Here is a 24,785-nt window from a genome sequence, read left to right as displayed (position 1 = left end):
GTTCATTCTTGTTTACCTTTAAATGTTTCTCTTGGCTCCTGTATTTGAACTTGAAAGTTTCTCTGCAGCTCTGTTTTATTAATCAGGAATGCTTGGAAGTCCTTTATTTCATTAAAGTCTACTTTCCCCCTGTAGAATTATACTCAGTTTTGCTGGGCTGCTGGGTAAGTTATTCTTGGATGCAGGCCTACATCCTTTGCCTTCTAGAATGTGGTATTCTAAGTTCTCTGCTCCTTTATAGTTGTGGCTGTAAATCCTGTATGATCCTGACTGGCTCCTTGGTACTTGAATTCTTTCTTTCTGGCTACTTGTGACATTTTTCTTTAACCTGGTAGCTATGGATTTTGGCTATGACGTGCCTGGACATTTTCATTTTGAGATTTCTTTTAGGAGGTGACTGATTTTTTTTTTCTATTTTCACTTTGCCTTTTGATTCTAAGAGATTTGTGCAGTTTTTTTTTTTTTGTGATTTCTTGAAATATAATGTCTAGGGCCTTTTTTTTTTTTTTTTGGTTATAGTGTTCTGGTAGTCCAATGGTTGTTAAATTTTTTCTCCTTGATCTGTTTTCTAGGTCAGTCGTTATTTCTTTGAGATATCTTACATTTTCTACTATTTTTTTTAGTTCTTTCTGATTTTGTTTAAATATTTCTTGTTGTCTCTTAACAGTCAATGGCTTCTATTTGGTCCATTCGAATGTTCAGGAAGTTTGTTGCTTGGGTAAGGTTTTGCACATCTTCATGCCAAGTTATTAATTCCCTTTCCAATTATTTCCTCTATAATTCTCTTTTCTTTTCTGATTTTTTCATTAAGTGTTCTCATTTAATTTCTAAAATATTTTAACTTAAAAAAACCTCTTGCTTCATCTCTTCTAGGAATTCTAGCTGAGTTTGTGCCCAAGCTATTGTCTTTTTGGCTTTTTTTTGAGGCTTGACTTGTCGATGTTTTGGAGACATTTATTCTGGTTTAGTGTCTTGAGTATCCTTGTTATCATAATAGCTTTTTAATTCCTTTATTTGTTTGCTTATTCCTCTAGCCTACTTCATGGCTTCGGACTTGATGTTAGGGCTAAGCTCTGTGCACTTTTGGAGGGAAAGTCTGGGCTGGTCTCATTGAGGCTTTATTGGGTTATTGCTGGGTTATTCCAGGATTTCAGGGACTCCACTGCTTTAGAGCATGCCATTCCAGGTAAGCACACGCACAGAAGCTTGGGTGAGCCTGCTTCTGGGAATATGTGAATATGTGACGGAAGGGCTATTTCCCCCCCCCCCCCAGCATGAGTATATATCCTCTGACCACTTACTGTTGGCCATGATTACTTGGGAATTCATGGTTTATAGTGACAATAAGTCTTTTAATTGGCTACTGAACTGGAACACCATGGATGTAATAAGGGGGAAATCGTCATCCCTTGGGTTCCTCTTTCCAAAAATTTCAAAGGGCAAGTCCAACTCTCTGAGCTATACTCAGAGTGTATTGGGTGGGGGTGTACTTCCCTACCTGGCAACAAGTCATGAACTCATTCCTGAGGCTTCCTCCCTTTTGTAACTTCTTTCCTTTAGTATAAGCCCTTGTTCAAAATCATCTGGTACCATTCTTTTCTGGGGTGCTATAGCAGCAGGGTAGCAGCTAGATAAACAATTTCAGAGGCAAGAGCAGCAGAAACTGATGGGCCAAAGAAGAAAGAGTTGCCCCAAAAGGGGGTCTACTTGGTTTTTAGTCTGTGTTAAGTGGTGAAATGTAAAGTGGCTAATTAGCAGCTCTAGCAAAGGAACTGCTTATAGGTATACCATCGGAGCTGGAATATTAGTTACTGTTTCAACCAACTGTATTAGTGATAAATTACCAAATGCTGCTCTAATCATTCAAAGACATTCCCTTTTTGCGCATGAGAATACAACGTGTTCCGTAGCTGATTCATGTTTATACTCTGAGTACCTTTTTTTATATCCTGCCTCCACCAGTCACTTGATGGGGAGAATCCATAAACCAGAGCCTAAAATAAAGGTGTCCTTAGAGTAGCAAGAGTGAGATCATGAGCTACAATTATGAGGAAAAAGAACCTGAGTTTTACCATCTGTAAAATGAGGGTAGTTGAATGTGATTATCTTTAAAATTAAGTGCAGCTTTAAAATAGTAGGATTCTGAACCTGGAAGATCACCAGTCACTAAAGAAAGGAACTGTAAAATTCAAAACTGGAGAATTCAAAACTCAGAGGTCATTTAGTCTCTAAGCGCTTATTGTACAGATAGGGAATCTGAGGTTCAGAAAAGGGAAGTGACATGTTTGAGACCACACACTAGCAAACTCAGCACCAGAACCCAAATCCCAGTCCAATACTAAGTACAGGAACATTTTATTTTTCTCTATCCCACAAATATCCAAAGACATTTTGGTTCACTGTTCAAATCATGACGCCTAAACAAATTCTTAGTAACAGGCTGTGCACTTTTATCATACTCTTCCACGCTCAACCACAGATAATTTTCTTGCCACGCAAACGGCACCCTATTGAATGCAATCTTTCGCCCCATTTGGAAAACACCTGAAAAGCTCTCATGTATTACAAAAGCCAGGCAGCTGGAGTGGCAGCTGAAAAGCAGTAACCTCTTAATTCCAACTTATCAAATTGTCACCAAGTGGAATGCATTTTTGCTCTCACTGTTGATGATAGGATACGCCCCCATGATTTGAACTGTGTGGGAAAGAAAAGCAAAAGTTTAGCTTTAAAACCAACTAGCATTTGGTGTGCAATATACTACCTGACTGTCTTTACCATGCATGACACACCCCCTCATGCTGAGAGACGTTTTTTGAAAAAGGGGATTTTTGGGGGCAGCTAGGTGGCGCAATGGATAGAGCACCGGCTCTGATGTTAGGAGGATCTGAGTTCAAATCTGCCCTCAGACACATAACACTCATCAGCTGTGTGACTCTAGGCAAGTCACTTAACCCCAATTGCCTCACCAAAAAAAAGGGGGGGGATTTTCTTTTTCATTTGTCCTAGGTTCTGTTCTCACTCAAGACCCAAGAGAAATCTGATGGTGACAAACTGTCTGAGAGGAGAATATACTGCAAATAACCAATTAAAATAGAGTGATATTCCACTTCACCTTCATTGCCAATTTTGGTAATCACCTTTGCAAATTTGATTTGGCAAAACTTTCTAAAGTTTGCTGTTTTTGCTATATTCTAGCTTTCTGTAATCAGCTTCATCACCTGAGTTAAAAGCTTTTACCCACACTATAGTTGTAGCAATCATTTTCCATGTAGGTATTGGATGTATTAAATAAACCAAATCAGAAATGACCCACGGCTCTTCCTTTAAAGTGCAGTAGTGAAAGAGTAATCCCTTCCCAAGGGATGTGATCACATGCTGACATAATTTGGGCACTGAGGCAAAGAAGCTGAAGCCACCATCAGAGTACTTTAAAGGTACAGCTTGCCTCTATGTATGAAAAAAGTAAATGATGCAAAATCTTAGCATGTGCCATATACCGTATGCCTATTGGCTGATACATGAAACTTTCTGCTAAAGTTTCAGGACCTTTTTTTTAGTGCTATATGTGCATTTGTTCAGTGATTTTAATAACCTTAGAACAAATCTCCATGTTTTTAACACCCGTATTCTATCGATGATAATATATGACTGTAAGTCATAGAATAGCCCAATCTCCAAATAATTCAAATTAGAAGTCACCCAAAAGGCAATAGACACACACGTGGTTTGTATGCAAGGCATGCAAAAGATACCGAAGAGATTTATGAATAACAGCATACCTGTCCTGTAGCAAGAACAATGGATAACTTATGGACAACCTAGACGATCCATTGGTATACACTCAATGTCAATTAATCTTTTACCCCCTCCTCTTTAATGTTTTTTTCTAACTAATTTTTAACATCACTTTTCAAATTTTCAGTTCCAAATTCTCTTCTTGCATTCTCTCCCTGCCCCCTAACTTACAAATATAATGATCAAGTTAGCCTTGGAAAAGAGATGAATAAATGCACCTTCCTTCTTTGGAAACATAGGGTTTGATGGATGTGTAAAATTGCATTTATTATCAGACATAGTAGATGCACTGGTTCATTTTGGTAAACAGCTGTTTTCCTTTTTCTTTTTCATTCTTTGTTACAAGGGATAGCTCTCCAGGTAGGAAAAGGATAAAGGATATAATTAGAACTGAAGGTGGTACAAAACCAAAAGATATCAACACTTTTTTTTAAAAATTGAGATGCTGTCTCAGAGAATCAAAGAATTCTAGACTAAGTTGAAAGAGATTTCAGAGGCCATCTTGCCCAACCTTTCCCTGTACAGGAATCTCTTCTAGAACATCTAAGCCTTTGCTTGAAGGTGTCCAAAGATGGGGAACTCACTACCTTTGAAAGCAGTCTATTGTATTCTTGGAGAGATCTGCTCCAATGTGAAATTCCTGAGGGTAGAGCAGGTTTTATTTATTGTATTCTCAGTGTCTTGCACATAGTAATTATTAATACATATTTTCTGAATTCGGTTGGGCAGATTTTCCTGTGCCAAAAGCTTCCTCTTTACAACACATATTGCTCCTAGTTCTGGCCTCTGGGGCCAAGCAGAATGGATCTAAATTCCTCTTTCCCATGGCAGCCCTTCCAATATTTGAAGACAGTTACAGTGTGCTCCGCAAGTCTTCTTTCCTTCAGGTTAAATCTAGACATGCACAGGTCAGAATCATTTGAACAACGTGTCCAAAGCATATTCTGGAAAATAATCTGCAGGACTGAATCATGGGCAGCTGTGGCAGTTTCCAGAACTCTCAACCCACGAACTCCAAAGACAACTTAGAAGGTCAGTGGGAAAAGTCTGTGTCGGCAGTGAGAGAAAGAGGCATGGTGGTCTCAGCTCCAGTCCCTAAGCTCGGCTCTGGGGCGGCAACTGCCTCCTGAGCTTCTGGCCCACAGACTGAGGGGGAATCTAGTGGCTGATGAGAGGGGATTGCAGAGATCTCTCTGCTGCTGAAGGATTCTCTTGCTTTGCCTATGCTTAGATCTGGGTCACAGTTCTGGGTGGCAGTCCTGGGGTGAGGTGGAGTTCTGGCATGGTGGAGCTTGTAGTGGTGGTAGAGAGAAAATCCTCCTCACAGTTCCAAGACAGAAAAGAGTGCTTAAGGTCACTAACAGACCAGAGCACAGGCCAGGAAAGGAGTAAATGCCTCATCCTTGATCATAGCACCTTGGAAGAACTGAAAATTTACAGGTCCCTAGAAGTATCTCTGAAAACAGCTGCACAAAACCCCTGAAGCTTGGGACAGTACATTCTCCACACTGGAAACAGACCCCTACCTCAACAAAGTGTTTATAACTCAAGTAATTGGCTGGGATCATGAGCAAGCAGTGCAAAAAAGGCCAGACTACAGAATCTTACTTTGGTGACAAAGATCAAAACGTACAACCAGAAGAAGACAACAAAGCCAAAGCTCCTACATCCAAAGCCTCCAAGAAAAATATGGATTGGTCCCAGGCCATGGAAGAACTCAAAAAGGATTTTGAGAAGCAAGTATGAGAAGTAGAGGAAAAACTGAGAATGATGCAAGAAAATAATGAAAAACAAGTCAACAGCTTGTTAAAGGACACCCAAAAAATACTGAAGAAAATAACACCTTAAAAAATAGCCTAATCCAAATGGCAAAAGAGGTCCAAAATGCCAATGCGGAGAAGAATGCCCTAAAAAGCAAAATTGGCCAAATGGAAAAGGAAGTCCAAAAGCTTACTGAAGAAAATACTTCCTTAAAAATTAGAATAGAACAATTGGAAGCTAGTGACTTTATGAGAAATCAAGACACTGTAAAACAAATCCAAAAGAATGAAAACATAGAAGAGAATGTAAAATATCTCATTAGAAAAACAACTGACCTGGAAAATAGATCCAGGAGAGAGAATTTAAAAATTATTGGACTATCTGAAAGCCATGATCAAAAAAAGAGCCTAGACATCATCTTTCAAGAAATTATCAAGGAAAACTGCCCTGATAGTTTAGAACCAGAGGGCAAAATAGAAATTGAAAGAATTCACCGATCACCTCCTGAAAGAGATCCCCAAAGGAAAACTCCTAGGAATATTGTAGCCAAATTCCAGAGTTCCCAGGTCAAGGAGAAAATATTGCAAGCAGCCAGAAAGAAACAATTCAAGTATTGTGGAAACACAATCAGGATAACACAAGATTTAGCAGCTTCTACATTAAAGGACCGGAGGGCATGGAATATAATATTCTGGAGGGCAAAGGAGATAGGATTACAACCAAGAATCACCTACCCAGCAAAACTGAGTATAATCCTTCAGGGGAAAAAATGGTTATTCAGTGAAATAGAGGACTTTCAAGCATTCTTGATGAAAAGACCAGAGCTGAATAGAAAATTTGACATTCCAATACAAGACTCAAGTGAAACATGAAGAGGTAAACAGGAAAGAGAAATCATAAGAGACTTATTAAGGTTGAACTGTTTACATTCCTGCATGGAAAGATGATATTTGTAACTCATGAGTCCTTTGTCAGTATTAGGGTAGTGGGAGGGAAAAATTATATGTATGTATATAGATAGATAGATAGAGGACACAGGGTGAGTTGAAGATGAAGGGGTGATATCTGGAAAATAAAATTAAGGGGTGAGAGAGAATTATACTGGGAGAAGGAGAAATGGAGAGGTAGAATGGGGAAAATAATCTCACATGAAATGGACAAGAAAAGGCTTTTACAGTGGAGAGGAAATGGGGAAAGGTGAGAAGGAATGAGTAAATCTTATTCTCATAGGATTTGACTTAAGGAGGGAATAACATATAATTGGGTATGGAAATCTATATTACCATACAGGAAAATAAGGGGGGAAGGGGACAAGAGAGCAGGGGGATGATAGAGGGGAGGGCAGATTGGGGGAGGGAATAATCAGAAGCAAATACTTCTGAGGAGGGACAGAGTCAAAAGAGAGAATAGAATAAATGGGGGGTTGGATAGGATGAAGGGAAATATACTTAGTTTTTCACAACAAGACTACTATGGAAGTGTTTTGCATGACTACACATCTATAACCCGTTAAAAAAAAAAAGAAGATAATCTATAAGTTTCAGTTTCAGGTTCTCAATCTAGTTTCATCAGTTACCACTCTTTTCTTGAATATGCTCAATTCTAGCAGTTGTGTACATGTCAGAGGAATGTTTCTTTGAATGACTTGAGGGATACTGAAATATTTGTCCACATAGCATCTGAATTACACTTAGAACTAAGCTTCTTTATCAAACTGCAATGGGTGACCCTGCTATTATTGCTTTGTGTGAAGGAAAAACAATAAACTGCAAGCACTGACCATTGGAAATGGCCTAATCAATTTCTGAAAACTGCAGGAAAGAGAGCTGTGTGTGATAGACATGGAGAGCCAAATGAAAACTTTTAGATTGTTGGCACAGTCAATAATAGGAAAACTAATGATGGTTTTCTCACTCATATGTCCATTGAATTATCAAGGAAATAGTTTCCATGGCAATAGCAGAACCTCATCTTCTAATTATCTGCTCTATTAGTGGATGTATATCATCTTCCGTTAGGGAAAACTTAATGAGACATTGTCATGATGAAGATACATCTATAAAACGAGATTTCAAAGCTGGTAAAGACAAAACAAAAAGATCTGATATCACTGAATGTCGCAAAGGATGCCCGTAGAATGAGAACACAAACACTGACTATTAATATTATTTCACCATAAATGATATGGAGTAACAGTTATACAGCCTACAGGCAATTCCAAATCACTGTCAGTGGAGCAATATATTTAATCAGACATCTTGGAGCTGCAAAAGACTCCAAGAGATCATGTGCTCCCTATGTCTCGACAAGTTACAGAGAGACATGTGATGCCCAGTAAGGCTTAGTGATTTACCCAAGGTCACTGTACTGTGAAGCAATATATTGTAGCCCCAGTGGAATGTTTTAAAGGTATGACAGTCTTACAATGAGTTCTTTTTGGCATGGAGATAAGCTCCATGTTGGTGGTGCCTTTGCAAAACTCAACTCTAAAGAAAATGACATTTACACAAGGCTTGGTATAGTTATTAGGCCAGTGGGGTTTTGTAGATTTTCTTAACTCATTAGTACATACAAAGTGTCATGAAATTGGGGAGAGGAGAAAGGTTTTTTTTTCCAATCCATATGACTATTTAACTTCTATTAATAACAATGACAGTTATTTGTACATATCAATAGGATGAATTCATCCAAAAAAAGTTTTAAGAGGATAAGGGCTCAGAAACTATAGAAGGTAAGAGACCTCAGGCAAGCCTATTATATTAACCTCTTCATGTCTCAGTTTCCTCAGCTTCTAAATGAGGGTTAGCTTTGATCATGATAACAACACTGATTAAGATTTTTAAAAATACTTTAGACTAATATGACACTTTAGAGGTTATAAAAATGATTTCTTCATGAGAATTCAGTGAAATTGGCAGTACAGGTATTCTGTCCCTATTTTTCCAGATAAGAAAGGTGATATTTTAGCTTCCTTCCATTTTAAAAATGCAATGATTCTTCCTTCTTCTTCCTTGTCTTTTCTCTCCTTCCACTTCCGTGAGATTTAAGTAACATATTCCTAATACAGGAGAAGAGTAAATGGCCAATCACATTACCACTGCTCTCGATAAAAAGTCAGAAGGAAATGCACCTCATAGAGGTTCTTGAATTGGTTCTATAAAGTATCCAAAAGCACCATTTCTAAGTTGGTTATCTCATATAAGTACATTTGTGATAAGAATTTGCAAAAAAGTGTACCTGGAAGATAACTGTCAATATCTGTTGCATTAGGAAAAGGAGGTGGAAAATTTCTATGAAGCCCCTCCAAAATCAATCAATATATGTTTGGTTTGAACCCATGGTGATTTCAATGGAAAGGTGGCCATAGGAAAATATGATGAAAAAAATTAGAAATTGCAGTATAGGATTAAGAAATAAGCAAGGCCAAAAGCTTGTAGACTATACAGAAGAGCCATGCTTTTATACCAGCAGTACTTTCTTCAAGAAATTGTGACAACATGTGAACAAGGAATAACAAAAAGAAAAACGGATTATATTTTAAAAGGCAGGAAATTAATGGCAATTAATATGGAAATCACATTCAAATCTGTTGTCAAGGTACAGCCAAATCATTGACTTCTTAGAATAAAGATAAAAATCAATAGCAATATAAAAGAATCAGTGTGGGAGGACACATGATGTACAATTCTGCCAACATGATCTTTACTTATTTAAATAAGTTGTTGCCACTGAAAAATGAGAAAGGGATAAAAGAGGGATATCTACAATGACTATGATCATTTCCTACAGAATTTTAATGCATAAAAATCAACTGCCACAATGTGGAGACCAAAAGAGCCTATATATCAATTCATCCATCACCTACTCCACCTCTTTGCCAAACAGAAGATCCAATGCTTCTGAGATATGACAACTAAGGCCAATATTGGTTTCAAATATAAAATTATTTACAGCATCTTATAACAGAAGACAATAGAAGCTTATTAAAAAGTATCCCCTCATAAAACTACAGAAAACAGTAGAGGGAAAAGAAAGTTTATAGAAAGTTTGGAAAGTCATCCAACTAAAGTTGGTCATCCTATGGATATTTAAAGATGGAATGATAAAGAGAATAAACAAACCAAAATGAAAAAGGGTTTTAAAGATCTCAATAAATTCTCTTCTTTATCAATCAGAAAGTAGCCACCGCATCTGAACTCTAACACCAAGTTCCCAGTGCATTGCATGACCAAGTAGAAACGGTCCCAAAGAAAACAGTTAAGAAGAACACTTGAACTATACAAAGCAAACTCAGAGGAAGACCATGCTGGATTCACACAATCTGGAATTCTCACAGTATCTGAAAAAAGAGGAGAGTTTCCCAATTGTTCGAGGTAGGAAAAAAAAAACCTTCACAGATCATGTTATTACCAAAACCAGGTGTTCTTGAAAAATCTAAACCTAAATTCATATGTCTGTTTTCCCATCTCCAGGAAATCTTTCTGAGAATAAGCTATATGTATATTGAGGGTATCCTTCATGAAGGCAGGAAAAAGGGACAAGGAGGCTCTGGCAAATATTTTCCAGGAGACAAGTCACTGAAGGATGCTGCAGAGAATACGAGATCCCACTCTGTTGTGTGTTAGCTATTCACAAGGTCCCTCCTGTGCATATGCAAGATTCCTTGAAGGAAATAACAAGAGTAGGGACCTATTTGGTGACCCCTTGATTACTAGTACCTGCTCAGAGGTGTTAGCTGAAGCCATGGGAGAGAATCCAGCAGAATCTCACTAATGTAAGCTCTCACATACAATACAGGCACTAGCAATATTATAAAATCTAAATGCAATAAGACACCAGTCCTCCTATCACCCTCACTTGGAGAAATCCGTGCCTTACGGAACAATTAGACCTGGGAGTTGTGGGGTGTGGGAAAAGAATGAAAATGTACCTGTGGAGCAGTCAGACCCTGTCCACTTGGGTTCACAGCTGCAGACTCCAGCATCCAAAAGGAAAGTTCCATGTCCTGAACACTGCTCTTGACATACAGGAAGAGGAGTTTCGCAGTTGACTCCTCCCCAGCCGGTGGAGCAGTGACATTCTCCTTTGACACAGATGCCATGGCTGGAACACATTGGATCCAGGCAGTCCTCTGAAGGACACAAGAGAAAGGGAAAAGAAGAGCAGCTGTGGCCAGTATAGCTAAGGCAAATTAAATCGACACACCCACATTGATTTGCTAATATTATAACAAGAATGTTGTTTTAACGAGGCAATACAATGATTCATGCAAACACTGTGTTCAAATCAGTCAGATTATTAACACTTATAAAAATATGGTAGAATATCATAAAGGTTACAACCTAAATGGAGAAGAGGAGGAAACCACACATATGCTGTGAGAAATTGTGAAGAGTTGTGGAACATCTGTTACCCGTGCACAAACGGGTGGGTGTAACAGTGTCACTTTTCAATGTGAATTCCCCAGTTTTACACATAGAGCCTAAGGGCTTCTGAGAAATCATTGCCTTAACCTTTCTTAAACTAGAATCATAGCTCCCAGAAGGAAGTGAAAAAGGCTTCTGTTTGACATGTGTAGATGTGTATAAAAAAAAATATGACTACTCAGTAGTGGCTGAGATAGCTCTGCTCTTACACGAATGTGCACAACTGCAGTGGTTCCATTAAAAACTCATTTCCTCTTTAGGAGACTCTCGCCCACTCCTGCATTCCCAAACTCAAACCTCTTCCATTCCATGGTAGTGTTACCTGTATGAGGGCACAGTGTTTTCGTCGTCTCAGGCACATCACAGGCACAAATTCCATTTGCTCCAGGTCCTCCAAGCCTTTGGGATTTTGTGGCACCTTCTACTACATACGTGCATCTCTTTTAGCTGGGAAGTTCCCATGCTTGCCTTGGGGATATAAATTGCTTTGTGCTTTGATTATGGGTTACCATTCCACATAGAAAGGAAAGGGTGCTTTCCAAGTTTCTCATTTAATGCTACTAATCTAACCCACTATCTAGATAGCCTATATCTGGAGGGATCATTTTTCCAGATGACAGTGAATTTGAACATTTGCTGCTCAATTCTCCTTATGACTAGTGGAAGGTATGTGCATGGCACCTGGTCAAGTCAGTGCAGTTAGGTGCTATCTGTGGTTATGTAGTACAACAAATCTAACTGGCCTACTTAGGTACTCAAACCCTGTCCCTAGTTAGCTTCATAAACATCATGCTCTCTGTCACTGAGCTAATCAGGAACTAACTCCCCACACCTGATTTGTATTCTGTAATTTAACAGTCGCAACAACTTAGGGGCTGAAAGCTCAGCTCTATTAAAGGTGGCCATGACTATTACTCAACAGGAATCATTTGGCCCATTAATCTGCAACATATAATATGGCTATGAACTCCTCTCATCTTGCCTGGGCAATTCTGTACTCACAAGATGCCAAATTGTATGAAAGAAACAGGAGAAGAGCACTTTGAATTAGTGACAAGTCTGACCTAGAGGACATTCTAAAAGAGAAAAACAATTTTATTGCTTTCAAGTACACACAAGAACTTGTACTTAGCTAGTATATTGTTTTGCCTAGCAGAGATCCTTACGGGACCTGCTTTAATCAATAGATTTGATTAATATAGTTGGTGTTATAGCTAGCATGAATGATACTTACATGTGTTTGCATTGTGTTTTAAAATTTTGTAACCCTGACTATGTGAAATGCTCCTCCTGTAATCTTGCCTATACCATTTATTTTCTTACCAAACTCTTACTTTGTGTAGATAATAAAACAGTAAACTGGAGCCTAGCCCCTGGTTCAGATGATAAGAAGTTCCAAACTGATGAGGCTTTATTGTAATACATACTTAAATATATCCTCTCATTGTGTCATCATAGAAATCCCAACTCCATTTTGGGACATACACATGGATGGATGTGCATCCGTGTGCATGTAGCACCCGAATTAGACTTTTAAATGAATGAATCTGTCTGTATCACAAACCAATTTTATAGGATCCTCAATTAAATGCTGCAGGGGTCCCTTCGGAGGTCTTCTAGTCCAACACTCTGATTCTGTAGATGAGGAAAATGAGTAGCCTGCCCAGGGTCACACAGGTAACAAGTGCCAGGGCCAGGATTTCAGCCAGAGCAGGGATGTGACCTGAGGGCTTCTCAGGCTCTTCCTCGGCAGCACTGCTTCCTTTCCTAAGTCCACTGCTATAGGGCAGATACTATCTCCCTATCCCAATTCCACCACTGTTAATAGTCGGAGAGTGGCTCAAGTCTTCCTTGCTCCTGGAGGGGAATGTGATTAAACACCTTTCTGCTGTGTTATAGTCTTAATGAGATATCTTCAAAAAGCAATTATAGCACATTTTAGGTGGCCTCCTTTCTGAACTACAGTTGTGATGAGACAATCTCCCATGGCCATGATTTAATATTATTTCTGAAATTGGTCATTTCTGAGAAACATGGCATGGAAAAAGGTCCAATTACTTGTAAACACATTATTTTCTAGTGTGTTTTCCTTAAATGACAAAATAACTGAAATTTCAAAATGTCTTTTTAAAAGAAAGATCCTATTGGGCAAACTATAGCCTAGAGGTTTTGCCTTGACATTCCCAAAGAGGTAAACTTGAGTCTACAGACATGGAGGTCAATCTGTAGCAACAGGTATGTAAAAATCATCCTGAGTTACTCCATAAAAGAACACTCTGTGCACAGATCCAGAATCGGCCATGCTCTTATTTAGATCCCGATATCTTTTTCTGAGGGGTGCATACAGACCTTCAATTTCACCATTTTAGGAAACCCCCTTCACCCATGTAGGCTGGCTACTACTGTGTAATCTGGTGAATAACAGCACTGCCCATAAGAGGCCTCCAAACTGAAATGACTCATCTAGGGTCACACATATGAGTAGTGGGTGATGAGGCAGAGCCCCTACACCAGGCTTTACTTAACTCTATAGGAATATGTGTGGTAATGTGCTCTGTGACAGTAAAACATCTTTCAAAGAAAGAAGAATATTGAAAATGGGAGGGGGGAGGCCAGTATAAATTGCTAAGGAGCTATATACAATATGAGCTCTGCTTTATAAGTCAGATTAAAGAATGGAAGTCAGAAAGGAGAATGAGGTTTTCCCCCTCCCCCAAATAATCCTCAGAGACATTTGTCCATTTATGGCTCACAAAACTAACTAAGGCCTTCAGGAAAGGTATAAAATTGAAGCAAGAGAACAAGAGAGGGCCCTGACCTTCTTCGCAGACTTCGCCTTTGTATCCTGGCATGCAGATGCAAACTCCCATGATGCAGGTGCCATGACCAAAGCAGGTTGGGTCAATGCATTGCTCCTCAGGAACATCACACTCTGGCCCTTTCCATCCATTCCGACAGACACAGTGTCCTTTCTCATACTCTCCATTTCCACCACATAGCACAGGGCATGAATCTGAAGGTTAGCAAATGGACTTGTAATGTTCCTGTAAGGCTTTCAAGTTCTTCAAAGAGCAAATTAATATTGATTCTAGCATAACATTTCAGGCAAAAAATTGGCCCTATTTACGGCTTACATTTCCTTAAATAGAAACATGTTGATGATTACAAACACTGGAGTCATTTCCTTTTAGGAGGAATTGCATTGGGCATTTAGGTTGTAAAGAAATCTCCCTAATCTTAACTTTTAGCTCTCTCCTATATATTAATAATTTTGAAACAACTTCCTCTTTTTCCTGGATTAGTTTATTACATAAATTCTAATCTTTCTCCCTGCTTCCACTACAAGTGGTTCTTGCTTTTGAACAACTTGATAATACGAAAACTGAAATTCACAAAATAAAAAGTTTACATCATAAGTTATTTAGATGGTTGATCAATAATAATATCTTTCAGTTTACAAAATGCTCTCTTCTACATTATCTCCGTAATGTACTACTACTATTAGTTTACACTTTTATACCACTTTAAAGTTTACCAAGTGCTATACATATATTAGGCATTTGAACTATTCTAAATAACCTTTCTTGTCAGGTAGGAGCTATTATCTCCATTTTTTACAGATAAGGATACTGAGGCTCAGGAATGTCAGGTAACTTGCCCAGGGTCACTAAGCTACTAAGTGTCTAAGGCAGAATTTGAACGTAGGTCTTCCTAATTCCAAATCCAACTAAACTTAGTCAGGTGTGGTTTCCTCATCCGTATAATGGGAATAATAACAGCACCAACTTCATAGAGTTGCTGTGCAGATCAAATGAAATAACATATGAAAAGTACTTTGCATACCTTAAAGTACTATGTAAATGTTAGCTATTATTGTTATTAATTATGCCTCCACCTACTCCTGTAACAAGCTAAGTATATTTATGGCTTATTAATTAGTTGACTAAAAAGTACTGAGTTGGGCATAGATGGGGGAGAGGGAAGAAGAGGCAGAAATCCAAAGTTGAAGGGTTAGATGCCATGCATGACTTAATTAGGAGACCCTAAATGTCAAGAGAAAGAATCCTGAAAATAATGCTGTATGCCTGAAAAAAAAAAACTATTTCTGATTTATGTATAATTTTTCAAAAGTACATTTAGAACTAGCCTTAGGCCAAAATACAAAGTAGGTGAAATTTGTCTTCATTGTCTTGAGCATCCCCCTTCTGAGCTCTTCCATTGCCTCCCTCCCAAGCATCCTGATTGATTTGACGACTTCCCCAACCCTGCTCCCATCTTTTCCTCCTCTATCAAAATCTGCTCTGGAGAAAATAGCTCATTAATTCATTGATATTAAGGTATAGAGACCTATACGTAAGATTCCAGATCTGAATTTGGAAGGGACCCCAGAGGTCATCTACTCTTCTCCCCTTTATTTTATTGATAAACAAACTGAGGCACAGAATGATTAAGTGACTTGTCCACAGTTACACAATTAGGAAATGTCTGTGGAAGGAATGGAGTGGAGCATTTTATCCACTATTCCATACTGCCTTCTGGGAAAATGAGTGATAGGTTGTCACTTTCAGGGACATTGGCCTTTTGGTGGAAATGAAGCCCTTGTCTCACTTAAACCAGCAGGTCCCCAAACAAGGGCTCCCCAATAGGACAATCACAACAGACTGCCAAGGCTGAATGAGGGCTAACTGCTGTTAGTATCTTGCTCTAATCTTAAGGAGAATGCCAGCAAAATATGAGAGAAGGGGTGTGATGGCAGTAGCCATTATACTTCTACCTCAACAGATACCTTTTAGGATTGTTGGGAGGATCAAAAGAGACACGTCTGTAAAGCACTTAGCACAGTGCCTAGCACATAGTAGGTGCTTAATAAAGGCTTGTTCTCTTCCTTTGCCTTTCCTCCTTGTGTTCTGTTTCAAGGAATCAGGAGAGGAGCTGAGGAATTTCCCTTCATCAGCCCCTACTCAAAGGGTTGGAGATCCCTGGTTTACTACAAAGTCATTAAGTTCCAACTGGGAAATTTCAGGTTTCAGCAGGCTGGGTGGTGACAGCGGAGAGTCTGTCTATAAGCAGTTAGCTACTCATAAAGCCTCCTTGGAAGGCCAGCCCTGAGCATATTTATTGTATAAATTAGCTCTGTTTGCATTCTCCAATAATGTTTATTTCTTCACAGTCCAACAGAACACAGTGTAGCGTTCATTACCTCTTGCGCAGTCAGGGCCAAGAAATCCTGGGAAACAGTGACAGTGGCCAGAGATACACTCCCCATTTCCATTGCAATTTGTAGAGCAGTCATCCATTATTTCTGTATAGAGACAGAACAACAAACCTGAGGACCCTTCTATGATGTGTTCAGTAATTGCACATTTTTCAATTCCTGCCTAGTGTATGGTATGCATAAATCCAGCCCTGCCCCCCAGGCCTTCTGTGATTTGATCTCTCATAGGACACTAGAGCTGGGAGGGACTTCAGAGGCCATTTAGTCCAACCCCCTCATCATACAGTGGAGGAACCTGATGCCCAAGGAAGGAAAGGCATCAGCTCAAGGTCACCCAGGCAGGAAGTGGCCAAGTTAAGTGGTAGGTCCTCTGACTCCAAATCCAGCATTCCTACCACTACTCCATGCCCTCTTCCAGGAAAAACAAGACATCTCCCCAAAACAAAATAGGTTCAAAGACGGATCCTAAAAACATGGATTCTTTTGTCTATTTTCACTTTCAGGTACAGGAAAATAAAGTTGCTTTTAAAGTAAGTTAGTATGGTTTATTTTATTCTGACTTCAAATATCACAGCTAGTATTCCAATGTCATTAATAAGTGACTTTAAAAAGTGAAGGCTTTTAAAGTAAGTGTTCGTATTAAATTCACCACTGCTAAAACCATTAGAACTGAAGTATTTTGTTGGGAAATGTCCTCATTACTGTAAATGCTTATTCATGCTATGCCACTGATTTCTTTGAAATCAGTTCATTGAGAAACAGGCTTTTGTGGAGTTGAGTTCTGTCAGACACAAGATGCACAGTGCAGTAAATTCCATTGCATCATGTAAATAATCTGAATGTTGAGGGACAAAGTTCCATTTAAAAGCACATAAAATCCAGTTCAATTCTACATTTTTTAAATGCCTACTATGTTCATTTCATTGAACACACGACCAGGGATAGAAATTCTAGAAAGGCCCTGTGATTTCATCAGGATATGGAACTCCTCAACTACAATTTAGTATGTAGGTCCCAAGAGAGTACATGAGGCAGAGAGGGGTTAAGGAAATTGTTCAGGGTCACATAGCTGGTATTCGAGAGGTGGGATATGAATTTGGGCCTCACTTTTCAGCCCAATACTTTTCACGATGGCACACTGCCATCCACACAAAGATGAAATAGGTCACAAAACTTGCCCTCACGGAGTTTACAGTCAAACAGAGACATAAGGCATGTACACAAGCAACTATGATACAAGGATGAGTGAGAGAGAAGTTCTCTGTGTCTCGGCACTCATCCTGTCTCATATTTTGTTTCTGGAAATTGCTCCAATGAAGTCTATGGTTGAGAGTTGAACTTTTATGTAGCAACATCAGAATTGGCTAATACTGTTAGAACACTAGACTTGCAATCAGTAAGATATGAGTTCAAATCCTGATTCTGACACTTATTAGTTGGTAAGTCACTTAACTTCTCTCAGCCTTAGTTTCCTCATCTATAAAACAAGGACAATGACAGCATCGCCATCACAAGGTTGTTGAGAGAATCAAATAAGAGAAAATATGTAAAGTCCTCTGTAATCTTTAAGTACTATATAAATTTTAGCTATTATTATTCATTTTTTGCGGGTCATATTCTTTTCTTTCCACTTTCCTAGAAACTTTCTCCACCTTCAGCCCAGTCAAAGGATTTTGAGTAATGACTGGCCAATTTAAAACACCACTTATGGAAAGTTTTAGGTCTCTGCCTCATCTGAAAGTACACTTAAGTTCTTGTCTAATTTGAGCTATTGTTTTAATGTTTCTAAGGTGGCACATTCAATTTCTCTAACAACCCTACTCTTACCACCTAAGACACTGGTCCTGAGCACTTCAAAGTCAATCCATTCAAAGCTGGAGACTTTATTCTCCCTCTAGGATAGGGTAGTCAGGAAGTGACAATGAGGGGCTGGAAGCTGGGACTCTGGCCTTGGCCTGGGGGAGGGGAAGAAAAAGAAGTAGATGGCTTTCTTGGTGACCATAGCAGGCAGCATGAATGGAAAGGAATAACTAAACCATGAGTTGGAGGCAAAGTACTTGTCCTCCTGACCCCTACACGAATGTACGCACACAGATTTTCCTTTGCATGTTTATGATTGTGTTTTCTGACCCAGGGATTGGATAATTGGCTTGGATAACAGTCACATGACATTCAGTGAAGTACATCTGCATTGGCAGGAATGTAATTCATGGCAAGGAGCCAACAACTGTAAAAGTCATTAAAATTAGTTATTTTGGGAAGACCATTATTTTTCTTAAGAGATAGTCATGAAAAGGTAGAAAAACTGTCTTTTGGCAAAGGGATACTGAATTTTTTCTGTCACAGATGGAATAGCAATTTCTTGCTATAATTCCTCTTCACATCTCTGAGTTATAAAACTGTGCCTTATACAAGTTGTAGTGACAGTTCTCATATCCACATTTAAATTTTGCTAATATGGATGTTTAATAGGAGTCTAGGAAGGACAGTTTCAAGAGTAAATATAGTTTCGTTTCACCTGAGCCCTTACTGACAATTTTATGGGAGTGGCCTTATAGGGATGTGGTTATTTTGGGGGGAAATGTTAATAAATTTTGCTTTCAAAATTAATAAAAAATATCTACATTTTATTGACTTATTTGAGAGTTGTCTCTGGACTCTCAGTGGCGAACAGAGCACTAGCAATGCAAACAAGAAGCCAATATGAAATGCACTGGAAGCTCCCACTTGTACTGAGCATCAAAGAAGCACTGGCAACACCTGGATGCTCCAGGGAATCCACACAGAGTGGCTGATGAAAAATGCTGCTGTTTCCTTTTTCTCTCATCCTAGATCAGGCTTCTGTTTCCAGCTTTTCTCATTTTAATTGAGAATTATTTCCTAAAATCAAGTACATCAAGAAATCTGACTTTTAAGGTTTGAATAACATATGGGTCAGGTATAGGAAAATAATGTTTACTGGTATCACCATATACATTGATAGGATTTCCTCCTGGCAGTAGACTTTCTGGCTAGAGAAATGTGAATGATAAGGGAAGAAAGGAGAGAAAGAAGGAGAGAGAGAGAAAAGAGAGTGGAGAAAGAAAGAGGAGATGGAGAAGAGAAAAGAGAAAGAGAGAGGAGAGAAAGGAGAGAGAGAGAAAAGAAGAGATAGAGGGGGAGGAAGGGAGAGAGAGAGAGGGAAAAAGAAGGGAAGAGAGGGAGGGAAGGAGGGAGAGAGAGACAGGGAGAGGGGGAGGGGGGTACACAACGTGAGGGCATTAGGTAGACTTGGGGGCAGTGGAGGGAAGAGTGCTAAGCAATAAGATGAGGTATAGACAACAAACTCTGCTCAATGACATTCCTGATTTGCCCCTCATTTCTGTTAATATAGACATATTTCAAGGGACAAATAAACCAGGCCTAATACGTCTTGGATGTCTTCAAGACTTGCCATCATTAGTTCTAGCTTACTTTGACTATGATGCTATTTATAGAAGAGAGTTAGTTACTAGTGGGAGGCTGGGGTGAAAAGCAGCTAGTAAGCATGTGACTACCTTATTACATCTTTTGGAATTAGTGCAGTTAATTAAAACGTTCTGAAAGCTCTATTTTGTATCTAATTATTACCTCCCCTCTCAAACTACCTAAGTATTGATGCTGTAAACTTAGAGTTTATAGAGAACACCTAGTTCTGTAACCTTTCTCTGTCTTTTGAAATCCATCCAAAATGGCTAAAGACATAGCTTTTTGAAAACTTTCACTAGATGCCATTTTATTTCAAGATGGCAGACTGAAGCATGTATTGAGCCTAAACTGTGGTCATGTTGCAGTGATACACAACAAGTCAAGTATGGGAAAGAGGTGGGAATATGGGGGAGGGAGGTGACAAAGGAGAGCACTATAACTTCACCAATACTTTAAAGTTTTCCCGTTTCTTGGACTTCCTAGGGGTAACCCTGGTCTCTCATCATGTGTTTGCATGATCAAACAGAAATAGAATTAGAGCCTCTTCCACTGGGAACTTCTCTATTGAATCCAGAAAGATGGAAGAGCAGAGGAAAAATTTGAAATTTTATTTTTTTCTTGTCTTCTAATTTAGCAAACACGCATTTGTCTTTCAAAGATGTGAGACCAGTGGAGTTTTCCTCTAGGAAAAAAATTCACTAGTACATTTTTATTGCCTTTCTTATTACTTTCTGGGTAACTCTGATAATGTGATGGCTAAAATATCATTTTTCCTGGTTCAAGTTCTTCAATGTGATGGAAAAATAGAACAGAATCACTAGGAAAAGCAGATGGTCTAGTCATTCACAGTCAGCCCAGTTGGCTAAACATTTAGTTGAATGAGCTAAGGAAAGGACAAAGTGGTAAGAGTCACAGAGTAAATAAGACCCCTGTAATGTATCATTTTAAGACTGGTGTTTCAAGACAATTCATATAATAAAACATAGCGTCTGTGATTCCTTTGCCTTAAGTTCCTAAAGAGTTATGGTTTAGTCTTATAAAGGGTCATGGTAAATGAATTCACTTAAAAAAAACCATATTGTGACATCACTAAGTCAGGTGACACAACTGAGTATATGGAGTTGCTGTATATTGAATTTGAAAGCTTTAAACATAGTAGAAAAGAACAATTTAGATTCTTTTCAAACCATGAAAAAAATCTTCCTGTTTTGTTTTTCAGCAACAGAACCTTGAATAGCTCACAACATCCTTGAAAGTACTATCCTAATTCCTTGTATTAAGCTCTGTTGGGGCTTAAATGGGTCTAGATGAAATTCTTCTTTAAAAAATCTGCAAAACTACCCTTATATTAATTTAAAATGATATTTGAACCAACTGTTTAAAAATATATTCCAATGCAATTCAAGCATTTATTAAAGCACATGGTAGGCACTGTGCCAAGTACTTTGGATACAAAGAAAAAAGTCCTTACTTTCAGGAAGTTTATATTCTACTGGGCGGGATGGGATATGACATAGGCACAGAAAAGAAAATGTGAAATACACATACATATATGAATGAAACAAAGGAATTTTTAAAAAGGGGCAAGCATTAGTAACTGGGGTGAGCATGGTGTGGAGAAGATCAGGAAAGGCCTAGGAGGTGGCTTTTGAGTTGAGCCTTCAGTGGAAGTAGGAATGTTAAGAGGTAGAAGATGGGAGGAGCATTCCAGGCATGGGGATGTAATGTTGTATATGGGGAATAATAAATTGGCCACTTTATTTAGAATGCAGAGTGTGAAGGGGAATAATATGATATTACTCTATAAAGGTATTTTGTAGCCAGATTATAAAGGGATTTAAATGACAGATGAGAGTATATTTTATCCAAGAGGCAGTAGGGAGCCACTGTAGCTTCTTGAGCAGGGTGGTAACAAGGTCACATTTAAATTTTATGACTTTGTGTATTAGTACAGCTCCAGAATCAATATTTTCTACTTAGTCATTCCTACTGAGAGTCTCCAAAGAAAAGATGCATGATGAGTGTTTCTAAACAACAATAAATATGACGATCTCTCAAATTCGATCCATTCTGATTTCAAGGCAGAATGAATACTGTACATAAATGGTATTAAAATGCTACTAAAATGATGCCTTTCTAGAGACTTACGTACATATCTGTATCTATACACACTTGTGTGTATGTATCTTACCAATTGCTGTAGTTAATACAAACACTTGCTCCATCTTTTTTCCATCGTTGTAGAATGCCAGGTACCAAGCTCCTTGATCCATGTACTCAATGAAACCTGTCTCCTGCAGAGAGGTTAAGATCAGGTTCCTTGGACTCTGCTGTGAATCCTCAGAGTTCTTGGGATCCTGTTTCTGGAGCTGTTTTCCATCCATCAGTTTTACAAAATCAAACTGCAGAGACAATGGAAAACATAAATGAACCCAGATTTCCTATTTTGTACTCATTTGCTCTAGAGGAGGTGAATGGAGCAGTGGGATAAGCCTTGGCCTGGGAGCCAGGCAGACAGGGTTAAGTCCTGCCTCCAACTCTGGGCAGTCCCTCCTTTTTGCAGCAGCACCCCAGGCCACTTTCTAGGCCAGAGGCGGGGAACCTGTGCTGTTGAGGCCACATGTGGCCTTCTAGGTCCTTGGATGCGGCCTTTTGACCAAGTCAAAACTTTACAAACAAATCCTTTTATTATGGAGATTTATTCTGTAACGTTTGGATTCAGTCAAAGGGCTGCACTTGAGGACCTAGAGGACCATGTGGCCTTAAGGCCACAGGTTCCTCAACCCTGGTCTGGGCCTTTGCAGAAGAGGCACCAACTTGCATTAGAAGTGAGGGCCCTCAGCAGATGCTTCCTATACCAATGGAATCACAAAGCTGGTTTAAAAAGTTCTACTTTAGGAGGAGAGCTTAGACTATTAGACTTTTAGTCCAACCCCCTCATTTGACAGACGAAGCAACTGAGAATCAGAGAGAGGAAATGATTAGCTTGAGGCTGCACAGTGAGTTAGTGGCAGGTCTTGAAGTTATTTAATGCAAATAAGGCAACCACATGACACATCCTTCTTTCTTTCAGAATACAAATGTTTCACTTGAGCTAGATTTCCCAGTCCCTTCCTGGTCTGAGTTGGGGAACATAGCCTTAGTCCCTGGCGGATTTCTGACATATCTACTGTGAAGAAAAAAAACATCCAGCCTGGTGATCACTCTAAGTCTCAGCTTCCTCATTCACCCTACTCTTCTTAGTAGGGTCCTAAAGAGGGTCTGTGAGGGATGAAGGAAAACGAGAGAAATAAGGAACTAAGAATGATAAAAACATAAGGAAGTGGATAATTGTGTAAAAATGAATTTTTACACCTCGGGCAAAACCAACAGCCCACCAATTTCTGGCCCCTGTATATACAAAATCATCAACAATAAGAAGCCAGTCTCTCTATGGCTTTCTAAACTAGGAGAGTTAATCAGACACAGATGTTGTCCTGGCATGGAACAGCTTTTGGAATGGGAGTCACATTAGGCATTTCCACATTGGGCTCAAGGCCATAGCCCCAACTGCTAAACTCTTTGAATCAGGATTGGGGTTCCTAGGATAGTTCCCCATGCTGCTTCTTCTGAATCTGCTTGGAAAATATGTTCGTGAATTTTTTTTTTCATTAGTGTGATAGGTGAGCATTCAGAAGATTTGTTCATATCTACTTTTTCTGTCATCTATTTCACTCTTGACTCTCAGTTACCTTATAAGTCACCTGCCATGAACTGTTCATCCTGGCTTCATATAATGCATCAAAGAAACTATCAATACTACCAAATTACCTGGGTATGGGTAGGTGGAATGTTTCTTCTTCCATAAATTCCCAACAAAGAGTCCTTGGCTAAAGAAATGTTAAATTTCAGATAGATTGGATGATGAATCATGATCTGAAAACGCCAGAACAAGCCAGGTGGGATGGTCTGCATGACTTGTGCTCCAATGTCAACTTCTCCTGTGTCTATAGCTCGTCCCTTCTGAAACACTAGTTTAAAGAAACAACAAGAAAATAAAGAGTTACATAGTAAAATTTATAATAGATTCATAGAATCTTTTGTTCCTCACATGAAGTTTCATGTTTCCCCCACCTTATACTTACAAAGCTAATTCTAGGGAACCTACTACATTTAGAAATGTACTCTTATAGACGCATATCACCTTTTCTGGTTCCCTATTCAATTTCTTTTTATTAGAGTTAGGCTAGTAACCTAGCTTATTAATATACCTAATAATATTGCAAAAGCCCAAGTCTGATTAGGTCATTCTCAGGGTCACAAAGCACATTGCTTCAAAGATTAAAAACAAAAAGCCCTTTCTTAGACATTTAAAGTAGATTTACTGTGTATCATTCCTCTTTCCAATCCCATGTTACAGAAAAAAAAAGTCTACTTGATGTTTCTCATATGCAATAATACATCATGAGTCTCTGTGCCTTTTTCAGGCTGTCCTCAGTGTCTAGAAAAGATATACCCTGTTTACCTTTGCCTCTTGGAATCTCTATGTAAGAGTTGGGCGTAGGGTGTCTACTGAATCAATAGTTCCATCTCACTTAAAGTTACCACTTCAATCAATGGGAGCACCTCTATTGAACTGATCAATGAAAAGCATTAAATTAGGTGTGAAAAATCCTCAATCAATATGGGTAGAGTTAAAGACATTGGATGAAATGAAATGCTACTGCAGAGGAAATGTATTAGGATTGGTTGAGGAGACTCAGTCACATCCTTTGGGTTCTTTTATAAAATAATAAACCAATTTACAATTTAAACATTCTAGATTCTGGGAGCCCCAAGGAAGGAGCAGCCCAGCCAAGTTCCTGAGAGGAAATTGCTTGAGGAAGGAGGAGGGTGGATAAAAGAGCCTCTATTTCTTTCCCCACTCTACTTTCTTGACGAGTGGATGACACTATGAACTTTGGAATGTCAGAAGATTTTAGACTTCCCATGAGTGACCTAGAAGTCTCTCAGGAACAGGTAACAGCATGGCTACACTGGGGGCTGAGGACAAACTATACACATTGAGAAAGGCAATTTGAGGACTCTACGAGGAGGCCAGCAGAAACTGCACCACAGCTAGGGGAACTTCACGAGAAACCCCAGGAAGGGAGGAAAGGACT

General features: G+C 39.0%; 1 protein-coding gene across 2 annotated transcripts in view; it reads right to left on the bottom strand.

The window, feature by feature from the left end:
- The window catches only part of TENM1 (teneurin transmembrane protein 1), a 649,974-nt gene that overhangs the window by 218,311 nt on the left and 406,878 nt on the right, over positions 1-24,785 (bottom strand). For both annotated transcript variants that reach the window (XM_020976349.2, XM_020976350.2), the window contains exons 7-11: positions 23,455-23,654; positions 21,836-22,046; positions 16,183-16,284; positions 13,801-13,995; positions 10,487-10,687 (exon numbers count right to left, since the gene is read on the bottom strand). In XM_020976349.2, the coding sequence (XP_020832008.1) occupies positions 10,487-10,687; positions 13,801-13,995; positions 16,183-16,284; positions 21,836-22,046; positions 23,455-23,654 (909 nt within the window). The remainder of the gene's footprint in view (positions 1-10,486; positions 10,688-13,800; positions 13,996-16,182; positions 16,285-21,835; positions 22,047-23,454; positions 23,655-24,785) is intronic.

This window comes from Phascolarctos cinereus, unplaced genomic scaffold (assembly GCF_003287225.1).
Source record: "Phascolarctos cinereus isolate Bilbo 61053 unplaced genomic scaffold, phaCin_HiC Scaffold_8;HRSCAF=390, whole genome shotgun sequence".
Lineage (NCBI taxonomy): Eukaryota > Metazoa > Chordata > Mammalia > Diprotodontia > Phascolarctidae > Phascolarctos > Phascolarctos cinereus.
This window is presented reverse-complemented; position numbering and strand designations above follow the sequence as displayed.